The sequence below is a fragment of the Corvus moneduloides genome, chromosome 22 (genome assembly GCF_009650955.1).
Source record: "Corvus moneduloides isolate bCorMon1 chromosome 22, bCorMon1.pri, whole genome shotgun sequence".
Taxonomy (NCBI): domain Eukaryota; kingdom Metazoa; phylum Chordata; class Aves; order Passeriformes; family Corvidae; genus Corvus; species Corvus moneduloides.
In genome coordinates, this window is record NC_045497.1 from 352,655 (window position 1) to 377,642 (window position 24,988).

At 41.2% G+C, this 24,988-nt stretch overlaps 1 protein-coding gene across 1 annotated transcript in view; it reads right to left on the bottom strand.

Moving 5' to 3' along the window:
- The window catches only part of PEX14 (peroxisomal biogenesis factor 14), a 71,064-nt gene that overhangs the window by 31,327 nt on the left and 14,749 nt on the right, over window positions 1–24,988 (bottom strand). The window contains exon 3 of the mRNA XM_032131420.1: window positions 6,293–6,377. Within this exon, the coding sequence (XP_031987311.1) occupies window positions 6,293–6,377 (85 nt within the window). The remainder of the gene's footprint in view (window positions 1–6,292; window positions 6,378–24,988) is intronic.

The window sequence follows — 24,988 nt, forward strand, 5'->3', positions numbered from 1 at the left end:
CAGGTGGTTTTCTGCCCTCTCATGAATGACTAGTGACTGGGACAAGAGTCAGAGACAAGCAATAAACTGATTTCTCCATGTGTATAGGGACTAAACAGACCAGTTTTTCCAAACTTCCTTTTAAATCTTGAGGAATGACAGTGAAGGGTTTCTTCAACTATATTCTTCCCAAAACCCTTACAACTCCAAAGAAGCACCATATCTGATTCCCAGGATGTCCTAAGGCTGAGCAGTTTATCACATTTTGTTAGCACTACTGTACATTCCTTATCACCAAAGAAGCCGAGAAAATCTGTAAAGCTCATGACAAGTTCAGACATCACAAACAGTGGTAAAATTGATGGGGGAAAAGAGTCAGCATGATGAATAGGCTGGTACTGAACAGCAGGTGACAGATCTGCATACGAAAGAGTGGCAGGACAGGAAGACATCCCCTTCTCAGCAGATGGATAGAGATTCTCAATCATTTTCAGGAAGAAAAAAAGAAGGCAACTAACAAAACACAGAAAGGTGGAACTAACTTCTGGATCACGAGCACATCTATTCTTCTGCATTATGATACTCCAGCAGTGGAAATCTCTGTGTTGAACATTATCAGCACTGGGCAAACACAGCAGAGTGCCACAAATGGATGTGACTACCACTAATGTTAGTTTAGATAGGAACTGGTGTGAGTTTGTTAGCAATGACAGCTTTCATTCTCTCACTCTGCATTCTTCAGGTCTCTAATAAGCTCTTTGGGAGACAATTACATTTCCCCATTTATGCAGGGTTGTGTAGAGCCAAAGCTTGGATGGGAGGCACCTAAAGAACAAACTGTTTCCATGACAGGTGTAGGACATATTTTTCTTTAACCTAGCAAAATATTATAAGGCACATTAGCTGTCTTGCACAGTCATAAACAGAGGCCCAACCATCTTTAGTAATTAAATATCCCACAGTGCTTTTCAAGAATCTTAGTAAATTTTTTACTCAGTAATTACATTCTCTATCCCTAAAGCTCCCTCTGCAAGATCACTTAAAGTATTCTTCATTTCCTCTCCTAAAAATCACATAGCGATGTTAAACAGCTGCTGTCCTCTACCTCAGAGGTGGATGCTTTTTAGTGGGAAGCACAGTGAGATCTAGATCACAGAATGATTCTGATAATGATAGATAACCCTATAAACTCCAAACATGCTCCATGCAACTAGCTGCAAAGTTTCCACAGTTAATGGGTACAATGTGCTCCAAGATCCTGAAATGAAAATCATCATGAAAATGCAGAATGTGTTGACTTCCATTCAACCTCTACAGTCATTTCTGTAAGTCTACATGAGATGTTAAACTTACTTTATGCTACTTGAACACCTGTTGCAAACTTCTTAAATAATCAGAAAGCACCTCCCTGCTTCTACCCAGGCTAGTGAACTTTCTCTCGCTGTCTGTTAATTTGTACTAGAAGCTTAAAGCATTAAGCATATTCTTGCAATAATTTTTTGCTATCAGTATCTGCATTTCAGGTCTTGCTTGTAGCTTTGCAAGTGTAAGTGATGAGGTCTGTGCAGGCATTGGTGTGAGCAGCTAGAGAACAAGTTACCTGAGCTGCAAGTACAAAACAGGACAAGCCTCACTCACACAATCAGTTGTGCAATTGTGCTGGGTCTGGCTGGGACAGAGCACTGTTTTTTATAGTAGCTAGTACAGGGCTATGTTTTGGATTTGTGCTGAAAACAGTGAACAGACTATATGGAGCATCCCCTTAGTCAGCTGCAGTCAGCTGACCCAAGTTCTCGTGCACTTCCAGCCTCCTCAGTGTTGGAGTGAAAAGTGGAAAAGGCCTTGGCTCTAGGTGTAAGCACTGCTCAGATATAGCTAAAACACCTCTCTATTACTATCTTCAGCACAAATCCACCACAACCCACACTAGCCACTATGGAGAGACCAACACCAGCACAACAGTGCAACAAAGCCTTCATCCCTCTTCTTCACCATCTCTCAAATCCATATCCTGACAGAAGTTTGAAGAGAGGGACAAGTCACCTGGAATTCCTTGAACAGGCAACACTTACAGTCTAATCCCACATTTGTCTATCAAACATGGTACTTTCTAGAAAAGCATAAGGTTTGGAGGGCCAGAACAGTTTGGCCTAAATAGGTATTCTGACACCATAGGTTACTAACTCTATTTTTCCAGCTGAGTTGGCGCTGGACTCTATTGGCTTGCATTAGATTTTCTTCTCAAGAAAAGCCTTTGCAAAAACTGTTTGAGCTTCACTGAGACATGTTAAAGAATTAATTACAAAGTAAAGCTGAAGAAGAAAATTAATTTTGGAAACACAAGAGGTTACTTTTCTTTTCCTCCCTTTTCTGGAAGTGGGGGAGGAAAGGCAGTTATTTTCATCTTCATGCTGGGGGCAGGAGCTGGGAGCTGTCCAGTCGATAACCTGGCCATCAGAACAAGGTTTGTAATTAAAAGGTCAGTGACCTGGAAAGCTGGGGCCTCACTGTCAGAGCTTCTCAGTAATGACGGCACTATTAAATTAAGACTGTTATGAAATCAATGCTAAAAAAGCTTTCATGGTAACGAGATTCCATTCAAGGACATGCAAACTGCCTCATGAAATGGACTTAAATTATAAAAAAAAGAGGAGTAATAAAAGAGGGTTAAATTCAAATCTGCTGAAGAATTTGCTTTTTTTAAGCCCTCCAGCAGTGGGCTGTGCCCCCTTCCCTCAGGTCCTGAAGGTGATTCACTTGGGTTTCTTTGACAAAGGGGAAAAGGCGGGTTCAACTTTCAAGAACGCAGACTACAGAAAGAGGAAGAAAATTAAGTCCGTTTTCTACTGAAGATTCTGGGGCTGACGACGTTTGTTTCCAGGGGATCAAGTGTCTTTGAGTTCTGACTGGGAAGGGCATGTAGAACTAAACAATTTTTTCATCTCTTCAGAAATCACCATAGGCTGGCATCTTGACACTGGAAAGATTTTCTGGAACACTGATGCACTGCAAAAAACCATCTGAGTGGACACTTTCCCAACATAACTCAACAATTGTACATTAACTTGCTCTAATGCACCTCTGTTCTTCCATCACTATTATTTCTGAGCTCCTCATATGCTTTCATTAGTTCCCACAATCCCCCTCTGGAAAGGCATTACTGTACTCATTTTACAGATGAAGAGAACAAGCACCTAAGAAAACAGTTCTTCATCCAAGTTGACAGAACAAGTCTATAACCTAGCAGTTTTCCCCTTCTCTGCTCCAAAAATTCAGCACCCTGAAAACAGAGCTTCCCATGTATAGTGCATTTCCACCACCTTTCTCTGTCTTGCCAGAAGTTAAGAGATTCAGAGTACACAAAATTAATAAGCCACATGAGTTGCCGGATGGGTAACTGAGCAGTGCAGGACATCTGAGGCACAACAGTTAAATGACAGACACATTTCCACAAGGGTTTAAGCCCCACATGCTGTCTAATTACTCCCAAGGCGCCGCTGATTCTGTGGCATGTCATCAGCAGAATCAGCGAGTTGGACAAAAAACAAACAGCATCTTTTTTTCCTTTCTTTTCTTTCAGATACTCTGAGGGGAAACAGCTGTTTTTCCCTTCATCTGAAGAAGTTCATGATAAAAAGGAGGAAATGTCATAAATTACACAAAATGCCAGTGTAAGCTTCAAAGAAAATGATAAATGATTCTAATAACTTCATGTTTCTCATTAATGCCTCTGTATATGGGAGTTTAAAAGTGCTTAAGACAACAGAGAAATCTCATCCGACTTTTGAAAGCCCTTTTACAAATCCAGGATACCCTCATTCTCCCAACTGTCATCAACACTATATCACCCCATGCGCCAGAGAGAGCAGTTCAGCACCACCACCTGACCTGCACAGAACCAGGAATGCCTGATTTCAGCCTCTACAACGACTGTTTCACCAAACCCAGCCCAGCTGATGATCCTGCAGAAACTTTCCTTTCTCATCTCACTGAAATGTACTAAACCAAATCCAGCTCCTGTATTAAATATTAAATAATACTAAAAGGAAATAAAATTTGATTGGCCTTTTTTAGGAAGGAGATGCTTATAGAAAAAGAAGAAAATACTGTAATTCTAGGCAGAACCACCTCTGTGAGTCTCAGAAGCGAAATTTCTTAAGCAAAGCCACACTTGCAGGACCTTTTTCAACTGGCAGTGAGGACTCCTCTACCAGACAGCCTCAACTGGGGATAAACATTATCACTGGCATGACAGGGACTGTATATCAGAGAATCGGGGGAACAGCCTACCAAACCCTGTAATCCCTCATTTACTTGAGACTAAACCAGCCATGACATCTACGTTTCAAGAATAATTGCCTCCATCTGCTAGCCCACATAGGTACCACGCCAGCATCGAACACAGGCTACATTCCATATGGACATATTTCCACTGACTGCTGGGTACAGGCGCTACTGGACCCTGCTCCTTCCTGTCTCCTATGGTTAAGTTTAGAAAAAAAAAAACAATTAGCACAAAGGGAAGGAGGGCTAATTAACAAACAGGAACAAACAAACAGTTCTACCAAACCATTTCTGCTCTTTAGCAATTATTAGCCAAGTAATTCATAAGAAGTATTAGTTGGGCCACAGTTTCTCTGTGCCTCCATCTCCCCACCCTTCCTCTTCTCCCAGTCAGGGATTTATTAAAATTAAACAGATTAGATGGAGCTCCTGATACGAAAAACTGTTCAGCGAAGCCTGCGGTGGGGAAGTGCAGAGCAAACATCAGAGACATTTGTCTCTAAATTGCTCTAAATACCTTCTGCAAATGAAATTCTAACCCAGCCGTGTTGAGAGAGAAAATGAGGACTAACTGGTCATTGTCAGCACAGAAGAAGATCAGGCAGTTATAATATTGCACGATATACTGGGGGCTAAGGATCTCTCGGCAACAATAGATTTTGTATCAGGTTACCCCGGGTAATCAGCACAGCTTTTAGGCTCAGCTTTCCCTTGCTTCATTGCTTCGATGATAGAGTTGAAATCCCCAAGCTTTTATGATTAATTACTCCCCGTAGGTCCACATACTTCAAGGAAAAACTCATGGCGCACAGCGACCAACAGGCTCCAAATTTTAATGTCATCCTGATGGCAGGGCAGGGCAAGCAACATACCTACGTGACTGGAATGTCTTCTTAATTGGCACTAGGACAGGCAGTGAGAGGATCACACTCAAAATGATGTGCCCGTGAACTACTTGTCATGACATCGTTGCCAAAACACAAGGTGGCCATTCCCTTCTAGGTTCTCTGCTGTTCAAGATGACCAAAGTGGTGCATATACTTGAACTCTCCATCTCATGACTTCAGGTCTCAGGCATCTCAAAGAAACAGTTCATAACTCCAAACAGAAATACACGTATTTCATAGGCTTCCCTACTTTTCAAAGCTCAAGATCTTTAGCTCTAGAATTTTATGTACCTTGAAGTACTTACGACTTCAATGTATATGTGGGTCACTCCCCTCTGAAGTTTGGACTCTGTATTTTCAGTATCAGTTCAACATCTTACAGTGAGTCACAATGCATGTAATTAACTTCAAGTTAAAACTGTTGTTATTTACATCTTGTGGTAAGCAATATGCTCCCAGGACTGTAGCAAAATATGGAGTGAACCTCACCTGGAATGCACTGCAAGTTGTGGAATAAAAACTTAAGAAATAAAAAAAGGAACAAAAGATAGTTCCATTATGAGTCAGAAAGTAAAATAAATTCTCTGTAGCAATGACCAAAGTATGCTCCACCTAAGACATTAAAGGATTTGTCAGAATCTGTTCTATCCCTGCTATAGAAAAGGGCTAAACTCAGTCAGTAGTTTACCATTTCAGCCTGAAAGTCAGGTTGACCCCAAGCTTGACCTTAACCTGACCTTGTTTACTTTTACCAAGATCTTTGCCTCTCTCTGGCTCCCTTTGGAAACATTTGACCTTTTCACCCAGAAATTGGCCATTCTAAAGCCAGTGTCAGTAACGTTTGAACTGGCCAGCTAGTCTACAACTCTGAACTATCCTCATTGCAGGAAAGATCTGATAACAGTTAACCCAAAATTTTCCCATGTGTCTTTTGTATTCTACAATTCCACATCTGGTGCAAATATTGCACTAGTCAATTGGGAAGAAAAGAGACTGATATTTCTTATAAACTTCAGATCTTTTTTTGAGACAGACTAATTGCTTTGTCCGTAACATCTAATATTCCACAGCAATACATTTTGGCTTTACACTAATTCAAGGTCCCTCATTATCGCTGAGATCACAACCTTAAGAGTTCATACCTTTTTTCTTCAGGAATGCTCTTCTGGTTGCGAGAGGACTTTGGCGGACCCGTGGATTCTGTAAAAATTTCACTGCTGTCACAATCTGAGGAGGGTAGGAGGATTGCAGAAAAAGAAGAGAGAAAAGATCCAAGTTAGATATGGTCAAATCCCTATTTTACATTAGGCATTGTGTACTGCAAAGTAAGGCAACACACCCATCACACGGAGTTGGTGATGGCTCAACAAGTATCAGAGCTTGTGGTTTAACTCTAAACAGACAGCACAAATTATGGTGTTTCAACCTAGAAGTTTCTTGAAGCAGCTCTACCCGTACAAAATGCTCCATTAAGATTCTTAGGTGGTTCTGTTATTTATATTGTGTTCTTCTTAACTAAGTTGGCTCCCATAGTTAAAGCCAACCTTGAGTCAATGCATGTGATCTGTAACAGTTGGCTTATTGTAAGAATGCTTCCTTTATATCTGACTTAAAGCTCCCAGCAGATTCTAAGAGATTAAGGTCTTTTCTGCCATCATTCTAATTTACTGAAAGCAATAAATAAACCTCAGCTTCTCATGATTAGAGAAGAAGCGACTTCACGTATTTTGGATCGTGTAACCAAATATCAAAAAAGTCACTTTGAATGACACAAATGGGTAGGCAAGTAGTTAAATTTGTATTCCGCACCAGCAAAAGCCACAGATTACTTTTGTCTACAGACTGACTTCCACACCCTTCTTTAAGGTGCCAGAGCACCTAGAACAGAGCACTTAGCCAAGCAAAGGGTAAAGTCTGGGATAATACTCAATGGCATCAACAACAACAGCACTCGATTTTTACATTTCCATTGAGTGCCAGTGAAAGGTATTTGATTATTTTCTTCATATGGTAGTTTCACTTTCCACATACTGCCCTATATTGTTATACACGTTATTACATGTTACTGCACCAGTGATTCGCTCTACTTTTATACAAAGACATCTGTTCCGATTGTGGCATCATGAGGAATAATATGCTAACAGCACATCCCTGTGAACTAGTGGAAGAGATTACTTCCCTTCTCTCGAGCTAAAATTAACCATCCTAATATGCTAGACCCATGATACACAGGTCCTTAAGAGTTTATCTTAAAATACAGTTTCTGGAATTCAGTTCCAAAAACGTTTCCAAAACTTTGACAGCAGAAAAAGAAGGGAAAATACAGCATCACTCCTGAAATCACTAAGTTTCACTTCGTGTTTGAATCAAATGCTTCAAATATGCATTTCTGGTCAGAGAGCAAAGTTCTGATGGGTTTAATGGCACTTTCAATGTACTCCTCAGTGCATTCCATCAATGTTTTTTTTCTTTTAAATTGCATCTCTTATTTCTTTAAATACATTAATCAGGCTAGTGTAGGCAAAACGGATCCATTGGACAATGCAATAAACATGAATTATCATCTATCCAACATGCATAATGGCTTAAAAATACATAATAGCAGGTGTAGTTTAAATGATTAGTTATTACACCTGTGGTGGGTCTGATTCAATTGGGGAAAATCATCTTTAATAGGTTAAAAGGTTTAGATCACCAGGCTTCCCTTAAAGTGGCTGTAGAGAGGGTATGATGGAGTACGCTGTCATTACTAATTCATTTAAGAAAAACATGGGGGATACAGCAAAGAACAGCATAAACGAGCGAATCCAATTTAAACATCAGGTAAAGCAGAAAACACCTTTTAAAAAAGCATGATAAATGAATTTGGAAGAGAGACAAAATTGACATATTTATTTTAACGGGAATTTGACAAAGTCCCAGCACACTTCAAAGTTGGGAGGATAAAATGAATGGGGTATTTTTAATTCCTTTCATTTTCTTGTTTTCCTCCATTTTTTCCTTAAGTTTACATTCAGTAATTTTGAACCACAAAACAGTAGAGCAAAACACCCCACATAAAGTACACTTTGGCTTCATTTATGTGCACTTGATCTGTCTCCAGCTGAAATGCAGGTGACAGGCAAATCGCAGATTTAAACTGTGCTGATATTGCTGTGCCAGATGCAGAAATATAAAGCGCCCAAACTAATAACCTTAAGATAATATGCTGAATAAGAAGGATGCCCAAATGTGCAGACCGACACACACGTGAACATATCAAAGCCACTCTCCTTCTAACAATAATTACTTGTTTGTGTCTTCAGATACTCCTTAACACTCCCTCCCACATTTAGTGAGATACACGAACGGCCTGCAGACTTGCAGTTCTGCAAGCTCTTATATTTAATTATCAATTTTTAAGTATTACAAAACCTGTAAGAAATAAGCAGTATTTTTCATTGTGCTATTTCAATCACAACCATGTGAACATTTCATCGATTCTAACCCTTTATTAAAGCTCATTTTTGCCTTATAAAAACGTAAACATTGCAGTAGTAAATTTCACTCCAAAATAAACTTCTATTTTACCTCTCCCCTGCCTTACTTCTTCCATTATTTGCAGTCTTTTTAATCTTAAAACAAAATAAAATTACAAGCAACAACAAACTCCATAAAAAGAATCCGGGGCATGTATTCCTCCCTCTGGTAATCCCACGTTTCTGATATTGTGTTTGCATTCACCTCTGAACATTTGTCCTATAGGCTGAGCTGAAATGTCTTCATTTTTATAATTCATCTTGTATACACGAGCAACTTCTGAAGCAATTTTGGCCATGTCAAAATGCCAATATTTTCAACAAACATACACAAGAATTTCCCTACCTTCTATGGATCATTTTCTTTGCACAAACAAGAGCAACTGCACTCCATAATTTAAACAACAGAAAAAGGAGGAGGAAGATGAGAAGACTTGCAGTCCTGTGTATAGCCAAAAAAATCATGTGGCAAATAGCACTCTGACTCAGCTGCTAACATTGTTCCATACTATTTCTGTAGCATTTGTAACACTTCTCCAAATTTTTATGGTATTAGAACACTGCCAAATAATGAGCATTGTATCACTGCTTTGATTCTTAGATTGCCAGCATGCACTGTCGAGCACACTGGCTTTATCTAATGGATCACGTACATATTTGTATTAAAGGAAGATAGTGAATTTGGCTTTTAAAAGCCAGTCAGTTCCATGAACTTGCTTTCCCACCACCACCTCTCTTGCAGTGACAGGATCCACAAAGACATCTTTCTGACTGGGTGGAGATGGGTGGAATCCTGCAGCAGGTCTTGTCCTATGGTTTGATTTTCCAATTAAAAGATCAATGTCACTATTCATAGATTATATTTGCAACTGGACAAATGACATAAATTCAGGCCAAATATTCTGCTTCAATGTCAAAGATATAAAATAAAGACAGGAACTTTATTGCAGATGCTACGGGAGAGCAGCAGGCTGGCAAAATTCTGGGCCGAAGCACAGCACCTGGATTTTACAGCCAAGGTCCCTCATTCCTAATCTCCCTCCCTTTTGCGTTAATGGGGAAGATAAAGACAGCCTTATTTCTTATTGTGCTCAAAGCTGCAGGGTTTCCAATAGAGCAATCTAAGCTACTTCATCAGTTGCCTGCATTAAAAAAATAAACCATGGAATTTAAAATACTGTGGCAAATGCCTATTTTCTACCAACTCAAAAAAAAAAAAAAATTTCACAGAAATGTAAAATATCTTCATCAATAAAAGTTCCACAGGATTTGGCAAGAGAGTTCCACATGGAAAACAGACTCAAAAGACACTGGGAGCACAGCCTGTAAGAGCTCTAATAGATTTCCTAATACTGGGAACCCTCTGTAGGTTATTACTAAACAGCATTTGTTGATAGACTGAGACTTTGAGATGACCTGTGATGTAAAGGTTGGGTCTGAATTATACGTTGCAAGGGATGGTATTTTGTCTTTCTGAGTGGATCTGTATCCGTTTAAAAGCAACACTTCTTTTCATTAAGCAGAGGCGGCCCAGGCCATGAACTATGCACAGACAGTTTACATTACATGTGCGGAAGCAATCAACACTGGCAATATACATGACGTATGTAAAAGAAGTTGGAATTAATTTTTTTCCAGTGTATTAAAAAATAATAATATGGCAGTATCAACAAACACTCAACCTATTTCAGCCGGAGCAGAAGGCCACAGCTATAGGGCAAATGGAACTGATCAATATATTAGCCTAGAGCAACACCCCCTCAGTGTACGGCTGTATGTTTGCAAGGCTCGGAAGATTAAATTGTCTGTGAAAGGTTTCTGCACTCCTACTCTAAAGGAGATACCCAGAATCCTGTTAACAAGCATCAGGCTAAAGCCAACTTACGTTTTAACAAGGGCTGACTTAAAAGCCTGCCACAACACTGAACAAGAAAACCCCTTGCAACAGAAATGCTGTGTTTTAGTAAGAAATCAGTGCCCTGACAGGACTAACTTGACAAATATGGTTATCGGTGGCACACGGAAATAGTTGCAAAGCAGCTGTTAATCAGGGAAACACATCATAGAACGCTGATGCCAGCACTCGGAAAAAATGCAAGGGGCTAATTATGAAGCCATATATCTCACTAAGGAGGCACTGCTCCCGCATCCCATCAGCGCTCCCGCCCAGCTGGGCCTGGGACATCGCTCCAGCCCTGCTCCTCCTCCGGGACAAGCCTTGTCCCAGTTCAGTGATCTGCACCCCAGGATTCATGTGAAATTCATGTTTCACAGAAAACACTTGTCATCTGTAAAGGAATGAACTGCAGGTCAGTCAAGGGAGGGGAAACACTTTAAAGCTCCTGTGATTTCATTGAGATTTATATGAAAACATACAGAACCCCAGGAATTATTTTGGTTGAGAGATAACCTAGAAACCTACAAAGTTTGGCAGATCTCAAAGTTGGATGGAGAAAAGTTTAAAAATGTTATACCACCAATGACAAAGCCCTCATGTAAAACAGCAAGGGGGAAAAAAAATACAATTTAAAGAAAGATTCATGGGAGGCAGAAAAGCAAGATTCATGGGAACAAAGGCAGGAAAGAAACACATTTTGAGCCATATCCGAGATGAAGAACCTGTAACTAAGAGAATACAGAATAGCAGCCAAATAAACCAAGCCAAACAAAAAAACCCAACCAACCAACCAACCACAAAAAAAAAAAACCAAAAAAAGAAAAAGAAAAACTCACCAAAAAAACCCAAACAAACAAAAAACCAAAACAAAAAAACCCAATAAAACAAAACAAAAAAACCAACCAAAAATGGCAATACAAGACCAAAAAGGGAAAATCCTAGGTACTGGGAACTCGGACTATGAATGACACCTAACTCGAAGGCACCCACACGAAGGGTGAGGAAACTGGTCCCGGCCGTGTCCCTGCCATAGGTCCCACTGGAGAAAAGGAGGTTCAGGGGGACCTTTTTGCTCCCTACAACTCCCAGTCAGGAGGTTGCAGCCAGGTGGGATTTGGGCTCTCCCCTCAGAAAACAAGCGACAGGACAAGAGGACACAGTCTTAAGCTGCACCTGGGGATGTTCAGGTTGGACACCCGGAAGAATTTCTTCACAGGGTGATTAGACATTGGAAGGGGCTGCCCAGGGAGGTGGTAGAGTCACCGTGTTTGAAGGCGTTCAGGGAAAAGACCGGACGCGGCACTCTGAGCTGCGGGCTAGTTGCAAGGCAGTGCTGGGTCAGAGGCTGGACTCGATGCTCCCGGAGGGCTTTTCCACCCCGGCCCTGTGAGGGCCCCGCGGCCCCGGCGCTCCCTCAGCGGCTCCCCCGGCCGGGCCCCGCGCGGACCCCGCGCGCCCCCTGGCGGCGCAGCCGCCGCCCCCCTCCCGCCGTCAGAGCCCCAAATTAAGTGTTTTCACTCAGTGGAAATGAAATGTTTTGCAAGATGAAACAGAAAGAAAATTGAGGTTTTAGGTAATTACTAGTTGGCATTTACATATCACAGGCTGGTTCAACACCTATTCATTTTCCTCTTTTATTTTCAATTTTTTAAAATTGCTCATTAAAACGAACACATGACAGGGACGGGGGGAAAAATTGTTCTTCCTCTTTTTCCTGAGGACTACAAAATCCAGATCTACTTTAAATACATTTATCTATAATTATCACATACAAAAAAGCCCTACTTAATTTACATGAATAGGGTGACCAAAATTTTTTTTCTTTTGAATTTATAAAAGCCAGAAAAAAACCCATGTGAGCTGTCAGTGTGTTGTGCCTGCGGAGTGCCGGGGCCAGGCTGGAGCGAGCAGCGATGGAGCAGCTGAGATCCCCGGTGTTCTGCCACCCTGTTCCCATCCATCCCACCCTGCAGCTCAGCTGGCACACCACGCTCTCGGCTGCCTTCCTCCTCTTCAACATACTTTCCCCTCATTTCTTCTGCTATTCCCACTACAAAGAAGTGACTCCACATAGTCCCTGCTTTCAACTTCTTTGTTCCAGGAGCTACTCCACACTTCCTCCAGCTGCTCCTGAAGGCGTGACCTTTCCACCTCCTTCATTCACACAGAATAAGCCTTTCCTCACATAACCTCACCATTTCCAGGGATCCTGCTCTGCAGCTCCAATCACACTTGCAGGCTCTCAGCTCAGTGTATTCTCCACTCAGATTCCCTCTGTTCAATTAAATACTACTATCCCATGCAAAGCCCTTAATTTTCCTGCACCCTTCAGCTTTTTTTAAATTTTTACCTTGTGAAAGTGTCATTTAACCCCACAGCGCATTTTAGGATACAATTTGTATGAAAAATGCTATCTAAAATAAAGTTTTATTGTATCATATGTTAAGGACATAAAACATCCCAGTTAGAAGTGTACAGGAGCTGACATGATAGACTAATATATTTTAAGGTCTATTGTGTAAATATGTATTTAGGGAATTCTAAAGCATGGTATTATTGACCCAAGCCTCTCTTAAAACACATTGATATATGGAGTAAAAACCCTTATGAAAAGTAGCAACTTCGCCGGTGTAGTAGTCACCTTTCAAAGTGAAATATCTGTCATCTTCAGTTTTTTATAATTCGATTGAGAACACAGCGGACAACTTGACAAAATTCCTGTATTTTTAAGAGGAATAATATTCAAGCATAAACCTAAAAAGAACCAGAAACTTTTACACGTACATTAAAAGAAATGTACAGTAACTATTTTTATTTGCAGAGAAAATGTGCTAGCTATGTATTTTTTTATTTCAGAAATACACCTCCAAATGAGGCTTCATAACATCAGGCTTAACACAATAAAAACTGTTACAGGGAAGTGATAAATGCTGGAAAAACATCTTATAAGAAATATGAGCAGAAGAGCAAACTAAATGTATTAAACTGATAATGCAGCCATAATAAATTTAACCAGTAAGCAGCATGAACCTTTTTTCTAGAGTTCAAACATTTTAACTTTTTATTGAAGAGAAATCATCTCACTTTCGGAGGGAAAATAAACTTTAAAAATCCCCTTTTTGTACTTCTGCTTAAACTGAAGTTGCAAGCTCCCTGTAATCGCCAGTACCACCAAAGAAGGAATTGCAGCGAGACGAGCACGGTGGGGGTGCGGGGGGATATCGCCTGCAATCCAACTGGCAGCAAGTTATTTGAAGTTCTGTTTACATGAAAATGGCAATAACCCCAGCACTGAACGCCCGGGATCCCCGAGGATAAGACATGGACTAGAGAGCTCGTGTCCCACGCCATAGGTGAGGGAGCTGGCTCCCCAGGCAGGAGCAGTCAGGACAAGGTCACTGAACTCAGAAAGATGCCAGACAGAAGGGCAAGACTTAGGAAAGAGAATCTGCTTTTTATGACTTTCCATGACAGTACCCAATTTCCACAACTTGCTTCTCCCTTCTTACAGGAGGGAGCTTAGGGATCACTGGGGCTATGCTGTAAAACTAATGCAAGTGCCAAGCTGTTTGAGCCCAATCACTCCAAAGGAATGTAATGACCTAGCATTCAAGATGCTCACTACAGCAGAACTAGGATCAGTCCCTGGCTCCACAACTGAAAAAAAATGCATGATCCAGGTTCCAGGGGAGCAGATGACAGCACCTCCAACTCACCTTCCTCACTCCTCTCTCTATCCATGTGGCCATTACTGAAGAGCTCAAATACAGCAGCTTTTGAAAGAAATCCCTTTTATCCCGTTCTCTTCGCATGTGTAGAGTGTAAAAACCAATGAAGCTGTTATTTATTACATTTTCATTCTTTTAGCTGCAAGGCAGACAAGGACTACAGGACGTTCATTGACATGTTAGGGAGCTGGAGAATGATGTGAGGATAGAAGTCTGTGTCACACCTAACAATTGTGCCCGACTACTTAAAATCACTATTGAATGGGAAACTCCAGAAGGCTGAATCAATCAGAGATACACCAGAACAGGATCATTGTTCACACTTACTTAGATCCTTCTAATTCCAGAGTCAAGGGACTGGACAAAACCAGTAATACAATGGTTTAGATTTAGTCCAAGAGGATCAAAAGTAGAACCCATCTGCAGAAGAAGCTATAAAGATGTTTTAGACTGAAAAGACTCAACTGACAAGAAAAACCAGCAAGCTACTATTCCTCAAACCTCCTATTTCAAGAACCCCATTTCACAGAATTTTTAAATCATAGGAAATGTAGATTAGAGAATGAATGTTTTATCAATAAAGCCCCAAACAATTAGGGCTGAAGTCAGAGGGCTGTGATGACATTAGGACGAGGAAGATCTGAATGATGGAATAAATATAGGAGATACTGGAGGAAACTATCTGGATCACCAGAATCTAACAAACAAAACGTTTCATGCTGAAAACATTAAAGAAACTGGAAATTTTGACAGGTGCACAATAAATCATGCAAACCACAGCAGTTGGGAAGAAACAGCAAAAGGAGAAGGACTTAAAACACTGGAAGACCTTTCTGCAGTTTTGGTTGTTTTTTTCTTTTTACTTAGAGCTCTTTGGGACAAGAACGGTCCTTTTCCTCTGTATTTGCACTGTGTCTGGTGCTGGTCTGCAACTGGCCTCCTCGATATTTATTACAACACAAATAATAAGATTGAGCAGACCATGCACTTTGTTCCTGCTGTTAATTGCCCCATTAAGGGAAAAACAAAGTAAGGGGCAAGAAGCCTGATTGGCCAGAGCTGCCCTGTCTGTGGGGATTGCAAGTGGAATAATTTTATAGATTCAAAAGCAGCTGCGTCCCTTGTCTTTGTCCAGTTCTGAGCAGAACGAAGCTCACATCACACAATTCCTCCTTCAACTCTAGCAACTTGCATGACGAGCCTCAAAAGCAACTGAGTTTCCTTGTCGACTCTTAGGTTGCTTCTTCTGTAACGGGTGAAACACAGTAAAATGGCAAACACGAGGAACATTTCCACAGTAGCTGTCCAGACCATAAATGTTCTGCAAACAATGGGCCCACTTCATTTTCCCCTGGGGTCAATCTAGCATTTTTCATGGATGTTACATTCACTGCTTAAAGAAACAAAGCATATAAGTGTCAAGACAAATCCAGGATGCTGCTCAACCTATACAGCACTGTGCATACCAAAAAATTGCATGTACCAAAAAATCCAGCATACTGATCACCTACTCTTCTTTCTCAAAACACCTGAGTAAGATCCCACTGTCCTAAACTGAGTTAAAACATCCAAGAGAAGTAGTTCTACAGAGAATTAAACTGACGCCTGTGTGCTTGTCCCAAATTCCTACATAGAAATTTGGGTCCTAAGCTGGAAGGCCTGAAAAATCAGAGATGGTTCAAAACAGCACTTCCACTGGGTTTTATTTTTCTTAAACCTTGGCACAGCCAGCACATGTCAGGGACTATTATAATTACGCTCTTTATGTGCTGAAAAATTAATAAAGAATTACTCACTTCAGGAAAAAAAAAGAAAGCAGCCATTTCCTTGACAAATGCTGCATAAAGCATCAACAATCTCTCTGAAATCTGGGTCCACAGCAGGGAATTAACACCAAGGGAAGAACGGCCACTGCTGCTACAGACTGGAATGACTGGAAACCCGAGGCTGTAATGTAGTTTTCTCAGGAGTCTGCACCTGATCCAAAGGCGCTACAAAGCATTTTTATATCTTCGTTACAGAAAAAAAGTACATTCAGTCTTTAATGCTGCTTTGGCTCAAGTACAGGCTGGTCAATCGATTTCTATCAAGCCACAAAGTCCAAAATTTGGTGTTTGAAATGCACGAGTTGCAATCCCCCTAGGGCCAAAGAGGGCTTCTACACTGCCTTTGTGGCTGGAAAACCTCTGCTGTGGTAGGAAGTCAAGCTCACCTTCCCAGGAAACCATGAGAAAGATAAAAAATACACACTTTCCTGAACAAATGAATGAGACAGCAAACATCTGGGACCTTGATAAATTCTCATAGAAATTTATTTACAGCCTAAATTTTGACTAAAATCTGCCATCGAGTAAGTTCTTCCCTAAAATACTGGCAAGTACTGTATTAACTTCCTTGAGAATCCACAGGGAACTCTGGCACACTTGCACTGAAAGGCTTCTAATATTCTTTAAAAAATTAAATAAGCTAAATAAATCCCGCATATCCCTTTTTAAGCAGACCCACACTACACAGTCTTCTCCCCACCCTAAATCAATGGTAACCCAATTCCAATGCCTTACAGCTCTGTCTGAGAACTAGTGGAGAGATCAACGCTTTTTATCTTAAGGATTATGGATCACTCCCTGGGTGACTAACATACCCAGCAGCCCATTAGAACCAGCACAAAGGGCAGCTGCTCCTCCTCCCACCCCTGACTTGAGAAAGCAGCATATAAAACTTCACCCCTTCACATTGCAGTTCTTCGCCTGCCTGCCTTGTTTCATACTCTAAACACACCAAGATTTATTAACCTTTACAGTAAAAACAAATAAAATGATGATGAAGTAAAAACACAGTGATGTAAGGGCTGCAGCTAGCACCGTTTATCTGTGGAAATCCAATTAGTGCTCAAGTGGCAGAGATACCTGGAAAAGTGCTCACAATCAAATCAAAAAAAGACACAAAAACATTAACCTGATGGCTAAAAACTCCACATTTAAACATTTAAAGTAATAAGGGTGCTTTTATTGAGTATTTTCTATATTTCATTAGGTCCCAAATTGACAAGGAACCCCAGAGATGCATTTCCTGGGCTTTTGGATCCTTAGACCAAATGCTTGACTTTGTTGTTGGTGTTGTAAAACACAAAATGAAAGAGTGTTTCTTGCTAGAATAGCAAACTTCTTTCTGCAGTAGAAACTACAGCAACAACTGCACATGCAGGAAATGCTGGAAAGCCCACGAAGACATTCTTTGATCTGATTCATTCATTCTGTACTCACCACGATGTGAGCAGAAACATTGTTTGAATTATTTCTGCACGTAAAGTATCTGGATTTACCTCTACAGTTGTGCTTTACCAGAAACTCTTTTCTCAAAGCCATCGCCTGTGTCCCTGGGCTGGGAAAGGGACCACATTGACAGGATGGTTGCTGGAAAGACAAGTACCCACTGCACACCTTGATGGGCTCAGAAAAGGAGATGGGAACTGAATAAATAGATTAGTCAAGCCCCCAGCAGCAGGGCCCCCAGATTAGGTCTGATTACAAGACTTACACAAAAAGCACACAGCACAACGTCCCTGCTGTGTCCTCTGAATGCTGTGACTCTGCTGCTTTCTGCCAGCATTAAATTCACTTAAATTTATTAAAAGAGGAATCAGGAGAGAGTCACTGTCAATGAACAAAAGAGCAAACTTCTGAGTAACAAGCTCTCCAAAAGCACAGAACAGGAGACAATCATACTTCACAATCTTGGGAACATCTAATAGAACCTTCCCCACAGGTTTGCTTATGGCAGAACATTGCACTTGCCCCCAGAACCCCTTCCTGTGCAATGCTCTCAGGCTGTACAGAGGAGTTGAATATACACACCCAGAACAGACGGCATTAAATACAAAATAAAATACACGTAAATTCCATTCCAAGGTGAATTAACTGAGTTAAAAGAAACAAACTTCCTTGAATTACACAGAAAAATAGGTTTTATTTTGTATTTTTCCATCTATTTTTAAAAGTCCAAAGTCTTTATCACCTTTGCAGGGATATTTCACGATAGATCACTGTCAGGATTTTTACTTAATGCTAATCCTTAACTTTCTTTCTTTGTAATATGAATCCATTGCTCAGAAATAAATTTAAGACTCAAGAATATCATATGAACAACTTGGGCTGTACTGGGTACCAGAAAAATAGTTATTTCCTGACTTTACTGTTTCACTGGGCTGCCACTCCAGTTCACATGCTCTGAACAGACTGGCCAGATTCGTGGTATTCCCCTTCTGCAGAGAATATTCATGAATTAGCTTTCACATGCCACAGAGCGCAACTTGTCTTTAGGGAGAAATTTCTACATCTCTTTTACTTTTGTGCTTGGTATGTAGCAAATTACAAAGAGGAATACGATACCCAGAATTTGAACGCTGAAATATAAAATGTTTAACATAAAAAATTAAGGAAAAAAATCCTACATCAAACAGATCCAACACAGCAACATTTAGATTCCCCTCCTCTCCATCCCCTGTAACCAAAAGGGATGAGAACGGGGTAAAAATCAGCGGTGAGAGACCTCCTGCTCTTGTCTGGAGTATAAAGAGACCTGGTTTATTATTCTGCATTTGCATGTGGCAGCAAATGTGTAAATGTTTTAATAATACAAAAATCCCAATAGAGTGGAGGAGGAGGATATGAAAGAAAGAAATACAAGGACATTTACTTTCTTGAGAGTGAGACAGAAAGGAAAAGAGAGAAGGAAGATGACACGATAAGGGACAAAGCAAGCTTTTCTGGGTTGTATCTGGAAAAAGCTAAAAGAGAAATCATTAGGAAGCCCACAGTGCATCTACAGTGATACAGTGTGGATCAATTCATTTAACACTGCCCTGTACATTTACAGAAAAGTACTTTTGATATAATAAAGGCTCATAAACACACAGAAATTGGGTTAGACCTGTTTCAAATTCCTGCCAAACAATGGTTCAGAAAAATGAAGCTCTATTTTAATTAGCTCGACTCAAGAGTGATTTGATAACAGCAGATGCTGTCTGGATGCTTTCAGCTTGATGGGCTCCACATACATGAACTTAAGAGTGGCTTTGATACAATTAGGTATCTCTCTCTCCTTTAACATGTGTTAAGCTGAACCAGTGGCTTGTGTCTATTTAACATCTTGAACTAGAGGGATATTGACACTCCTTGTCAATCTTCTCCAAAAGAGAGGAGCCAAAGTGAAGAGAAGCAGCTTATTTGGGGCTTACCCACAGTTCCAACAACTTGAGGACAGAGAGGAACAGGCACCAGCTCACTGCTTGCAATGTAATATTAAGATCTTAACATTAGGTCTGTTTGTACCACAAGCCACATTTCCTGGCACGTCATGGTTACAGGCTTGGTTAGTCCCAGTCAGAAAAACTGCCCTGTCAATTGCTGCTTCAACTCATGTCATTTTCTGTAAAAACAAGAGGGATTCAGCAACAATTCCATACAGCCCTTTCAGTCCTACATTCGCAGAAGATACTCCACAGACACACTGTACCATTAGAGCAGCTTCCATTCAGTCATGGTACCACTCTCCCACCTACCGTCCACCTCTTCCTTTTAGAGACAGCTTCTATTCCTGGAAATATTTGTGCACTGACATCGTAGAGGCCCCTTTACCTTTCTGAAGGGATGTACCTACCCCACCCTGCAGCCAGAAAGCATAGGCATTTGCTAAAGGACACATGCAACATAGGAGCTGCTTTAATGCATCAGGGACAAGGCTAATAGGAGGTCTTGATTTGTTAATTATCTGTCAGTTTGTCACAGCTGGGCTGCAAGGAGTGGGTGAGGGGGAATCTTTCTGCTTGGTTCTTTCTCTAAATGCTGAATTAGGCTGTCAAAACCTTCATCCCACCACAAGACGCTGTGAAAAGAAGAGCCAGACTATCCTTTTCTTCCTCCTTTTCACAGCAGGATATGCTGCTTCAGATGTCCTATCCTCCCACCAAGACTGCAGAAATGTATATTGCATATAGAAAATGACCTTCACACCATCATACCATGCCCCGTTTAGTCAAGGGACATTAGCAGACCTGAGCAGGATAAATCAGAGAGGAAATCCCAGTGCCAGGGGAGCACACAGGAGGCATTTATTTCGTAAGGCGCTCTAAAATTGCTACCTGCTTGAATCAGCAATTTCCAAGCAGGGTTTTGGAAGGCAGAAGGCCTGGCCCCTGTGAGAGCAGACAGATAGATATACATGGAGTTACAGAGATAAAAAGGTGGAGTAGTGTCAAGATTCCCTTTCTTCTTACATCTCTGCCCCATGTAATCCTCTAAGTAGGGGGAAAAGTTCAGGCTGTGAAATGGGATAATGTATGGAATACCCCCATGGAGACGAAGCTAGAATAGCAGAAAGCAGGCTGTGATACAGCAGTAGAATTTACCATAAATGCTTATACCTCCTAAATCCAGCTAAACATGGCTGTTAAGCCATGAGAGCCCAGGGAGATCCCCACCCACTCCTCTGCTTTCCCTGCAGGCCACGTCCAGAGCATCCCATCGCTCGAGTCCTTTCCTCAGCAGGATTATGAAAAATCCCCTGCAGGAGCTTCCCACATCCAACAGACACACCCCTTCCTACCACCAGCGACGCTGCGCCCTTTCAGGTGTGGGAGGCTTGAGGTTTATTCCCTGAACACAGGGGCACTGCCTGCTCAAGGTGGGAAAACAGAGGGCAGCCAGTTCTGACTTTGCACAGGTGATCAGAGCTATAAACTCACCAGAATCGGGCAAAATGATCACGAGCCTTCCTCTGGCCATTTCAACAGTTAAAAAAAGGTGTCTTAAGTTAATATTTGTATATTTTACACTTAGGACAGCCAAGGAACACATACATATGGTCAGCACGCAAGTCAAATTCTCAAGAGCGGTTTTCTTCTGTGTACCATCTTCTCCTATAGCTGGAAAAACAGGTGCTTTTCATCTTTTGATCTAAAATCCTTAGAACTAACATTTCATTTTCTAGTGTGATCCACCCATCACTATACAGCGCACCAGGTGAAAGGACAGAAGATCTACAGTTTCCTTGATTGATTATTTAGTCCTGAGCACTAAAACTAATGATACATTTTGCACAGACAGTCCTACCTTCCCCAGATGGGGTCTACTGAGAAATCCACTGGGGAAAAAATAACTGCCTCTGTTTCATCAGGTGAAGTTAATAGATCCATTTCGGGCATTTCGGGATTTGCAGAACTTAACCCCAGGAAATAAAAATTGCTAAAGCACTGCTTCTCAAAATTTATGCAAGCTTGACTCCCTTTTTCATTCATTTATTGTGGTGGCTCATCCCACATTCCTCAGCTGAGATGGCATCAAGTTTATCCAGGAAAAAAAGAATTACTGAAGTAAATGCTACCTCTTCAAACTCGGAGGAACAGAGCTCCAAATAGCAATTACAAGTAGAACGCTGTTTACTGGTGAGTGACTTTTTGACTCCCTTTGAAGCCTTTGCATCCCTTTGGAGTTCTAACCTAAGTTTGAGAAATTCTGCTTTAAGGAACCTAACTATAAAGAGACATAGCACTGGTGATGACAAAGCATTGCTCCCCACCCTACACCTACATAAGAGTTCAGGAGCAATTTCCCAGCAGGTCCTGGTGGCATCAGCCCCTCTGCCCCACAGTGATACAGGCTCCTGGGTGTTGGGATGATGCTGGAGATAACAACCTAGCAGCATTGATAATAGAACCAATGCAGCAGTCAGCATTAATTATCCCAAACTACCATGGGGCAAGGCCTGTGTCTCTCAAAACATCTGTCTCTCAATCTTCTGGTCTTTAATAAAATCACCCTCCCAGCCATAGGGTGTAACTAGAATTGTACATACACATGTGCATGCAAAAACATAAATGCATAACGAGAGATTCAAGTCCTCATTAAAAAATGGAATAAATAAGAATTCACCAAGGAATTCTGCCAGAGTCTGATTTCCAGATCTGGTTTTGCTGCATTCTTGCCCACAGCCTGCAGAGCTCTGGGTGCCTCCCTATCCCTCTCCAGCTGCACCATCCTCTTCAAATTCAGACTTCTTGCACCTATAATTACTAGGTGCTCTGTGCCAGGCTCCTTTAATTAACCAACCCAACTCTTTTCCCTTTGGGTTCAGACTAAGCTCTTTTTTATTAGATCCATCATTAGCTCCATCAGTATCTAGGCCTAAGCACGATACCTTATACCACTTCACGAGTGGGGCTGTAGGGTGAAAATGACCTCCAAAGCACCTGCCTGCAGGAGAGGCAGGAAAAACAAGGCTATAAACCCAGGAAAAGTGGCATCAGGGGTGGATACAACACCTTTCAAATTTAAGTACATCATCAAAAATTACATAGCTCAAAATCCTCACGAAAATGCATTGTGTGAGGGGACCTCGGTGTTCCTGTGAGGTGCTTCTGCAGTGCTGAAGGTGGTTCAAAGAGCAGAGGAGCAAGAACAGATTAAATCCCCTTACTTGTCATTACACTGGAGCCAACCTTGTGATTTTCAGGCTTCAAGAAAGAGGCAAGCATTCCTGGAGAGCACTACTTCCCCACGCCTCACTCTCTCCAGCTGACAGTCTTACCAACTTTCATTCTCTGAAGCTGTTTCACCTAATTTCTAGACACACTGCAGTCCACACAGAAAAAAAAATGTCAAAATGCACCCTGGTCTTTTGTGGACCCTGAGATGTCCTGCACGGAAGTGTTCATGCATGTGGTAGAGAGAGAGCAGGAGGTGGAAGGCAGGAGAGCTGGTAATACCCTGGGATTTCTTGGGACAGGCGGTCACTGTAGCTGTGCAGCCCGACTTCCCCAGAGAGTTTTCTCAAGGAGAAGCCAGCCATCGATCTCGGGACACACAACTTCCAGGACCGTTCCTTATCTCAGAACAGCTTCTGCCACGAATTCCTGAATGCGCTTTAATGTTTAAATTATTAAATGCATTAATGTATTTACATTATTCAAGTCGTATGTGCATTTTTCTAAGATAATTTATGTATAAGAGCTTGAATGTCCATGACTGTTAATGTCTACAACCCTTCCTGTTCATTATTGATTCTGGAAGGAAAAAAAAAAAAAGGCAGTGTTTTAATGCCTTATTTTTAATGTATTAAGAGTCTGAATAAGTGCATTCTCTTTTTTCTTTTGTAATTTCATAATTTAAGTAGTGCATTTATTAAACTGACACAGTATGAATTGTGGTGAAGTCTGGCACAGGTCCATGCTGCCAACGCAGCCCAACCGACCATCACGCTGCTCTGCAAATCAAGCACAAGCTCAGCTCCTCTTACTCCAGCTTCTACTCCCTACCTGAAATCAGAAGGGACACAGACTATAAAGTCTTTTTAAAACACGTTTTCTTTGCTATTTACATGGCTTTTCTCCGTCATCTCCATTTTAAGTTGGTGAATTTTTTTATGCTATTGATGAACTGTTTGAATGCAAACCTGACTTTTCAATGAGTTTTGACACACATACTACAGCTTAAAAATGTCTTCAGTACCTTTTAATCCCTGTAGTTCCCAAGCTCTTAAGAAATCTAAACTGAATATAATTCTTCTGTTTCTACACCACAGTTGTCACATCATAAATCCAAAAAGGCTAATGTTCACAGGCAAATTACATGCAGAAATCAGGTCATCTCCACTGCTGAACCACAGTCACTTCCAGAGCAGAATGCAAAGCTATTCAGCAGTAGCTGCCCATCCTGTGTGGCACTTTGGGACACGAATGCTATAACAGGCAACAGAAACTGCAAAGAAAAAAGTCAGCTAACACACAACAGAGCTACCTCCACTCACTCCACCCACACTTAAATGGTGTGTATGGACATGCACTTTATATATAAATTATGTGTAAATGCCTTGGATGTTTATAGCCAAAAATACTACCTCCAAAGTCCAGATTTTACTGCCACACAAATCCACTGCCAGCTGAGCCTACACAGAGCAACAGTGACACCCGATGGCTTTCAGCTTAACCTTGGGACACAATTCCCTGGGAGGAGAATCCAAGGGTTCCATTCCCTCCTTCGATGTGGTGGCCCCAACTCCAATCACCTATCAGAGCAACTCATCAAGGAGCTGAGCTGCAGAGAGATAAAACTTGCTGTACGTAGGCACTGTATGTAATTAAGAGTGTGCATAAGTTTCACAGTACATTCTGCATAATTACAGCCTTGCCTGGCACCGCTGCCAGTGCGAGCATGAACACACACGCACACACATAATGTATGCACAATATTGTGCATATGGACTTGGGAAAAGACAGGGAACAGTGAAAGTTGCTGGCTGTTGTTTTAAGAGCTGACTCTGCCATTTCTAAGGTTAAGTTTGTGTTTTTTTGCTACTCATTACCATTCTTTAACTGTTACAATTTATATCAGCATATAATGTTAAATAATTACAGGGAGCGGAGCTCACTCTAGCGAGGATATAAATGCGCTGTGGGATTCTACAGATTTAAACAAATAACACTCACAGCAGGGGGTGAGCAGATGAATTAGCATTAATATCCTGCCTGGGAGATCCCAGTGCAGTGTTATGGCTTAAATACAGATCTTTTCTGTAACAGTCAATATGACAGCTACTACCAATACAGCCCAGCACATCCACCAGTCAATATACAGCTGCAGTTGAAAGAACGCCCTCGTAATAATCCATACAGCAGCCAGTTAAAATAAATAACTTCCCTTT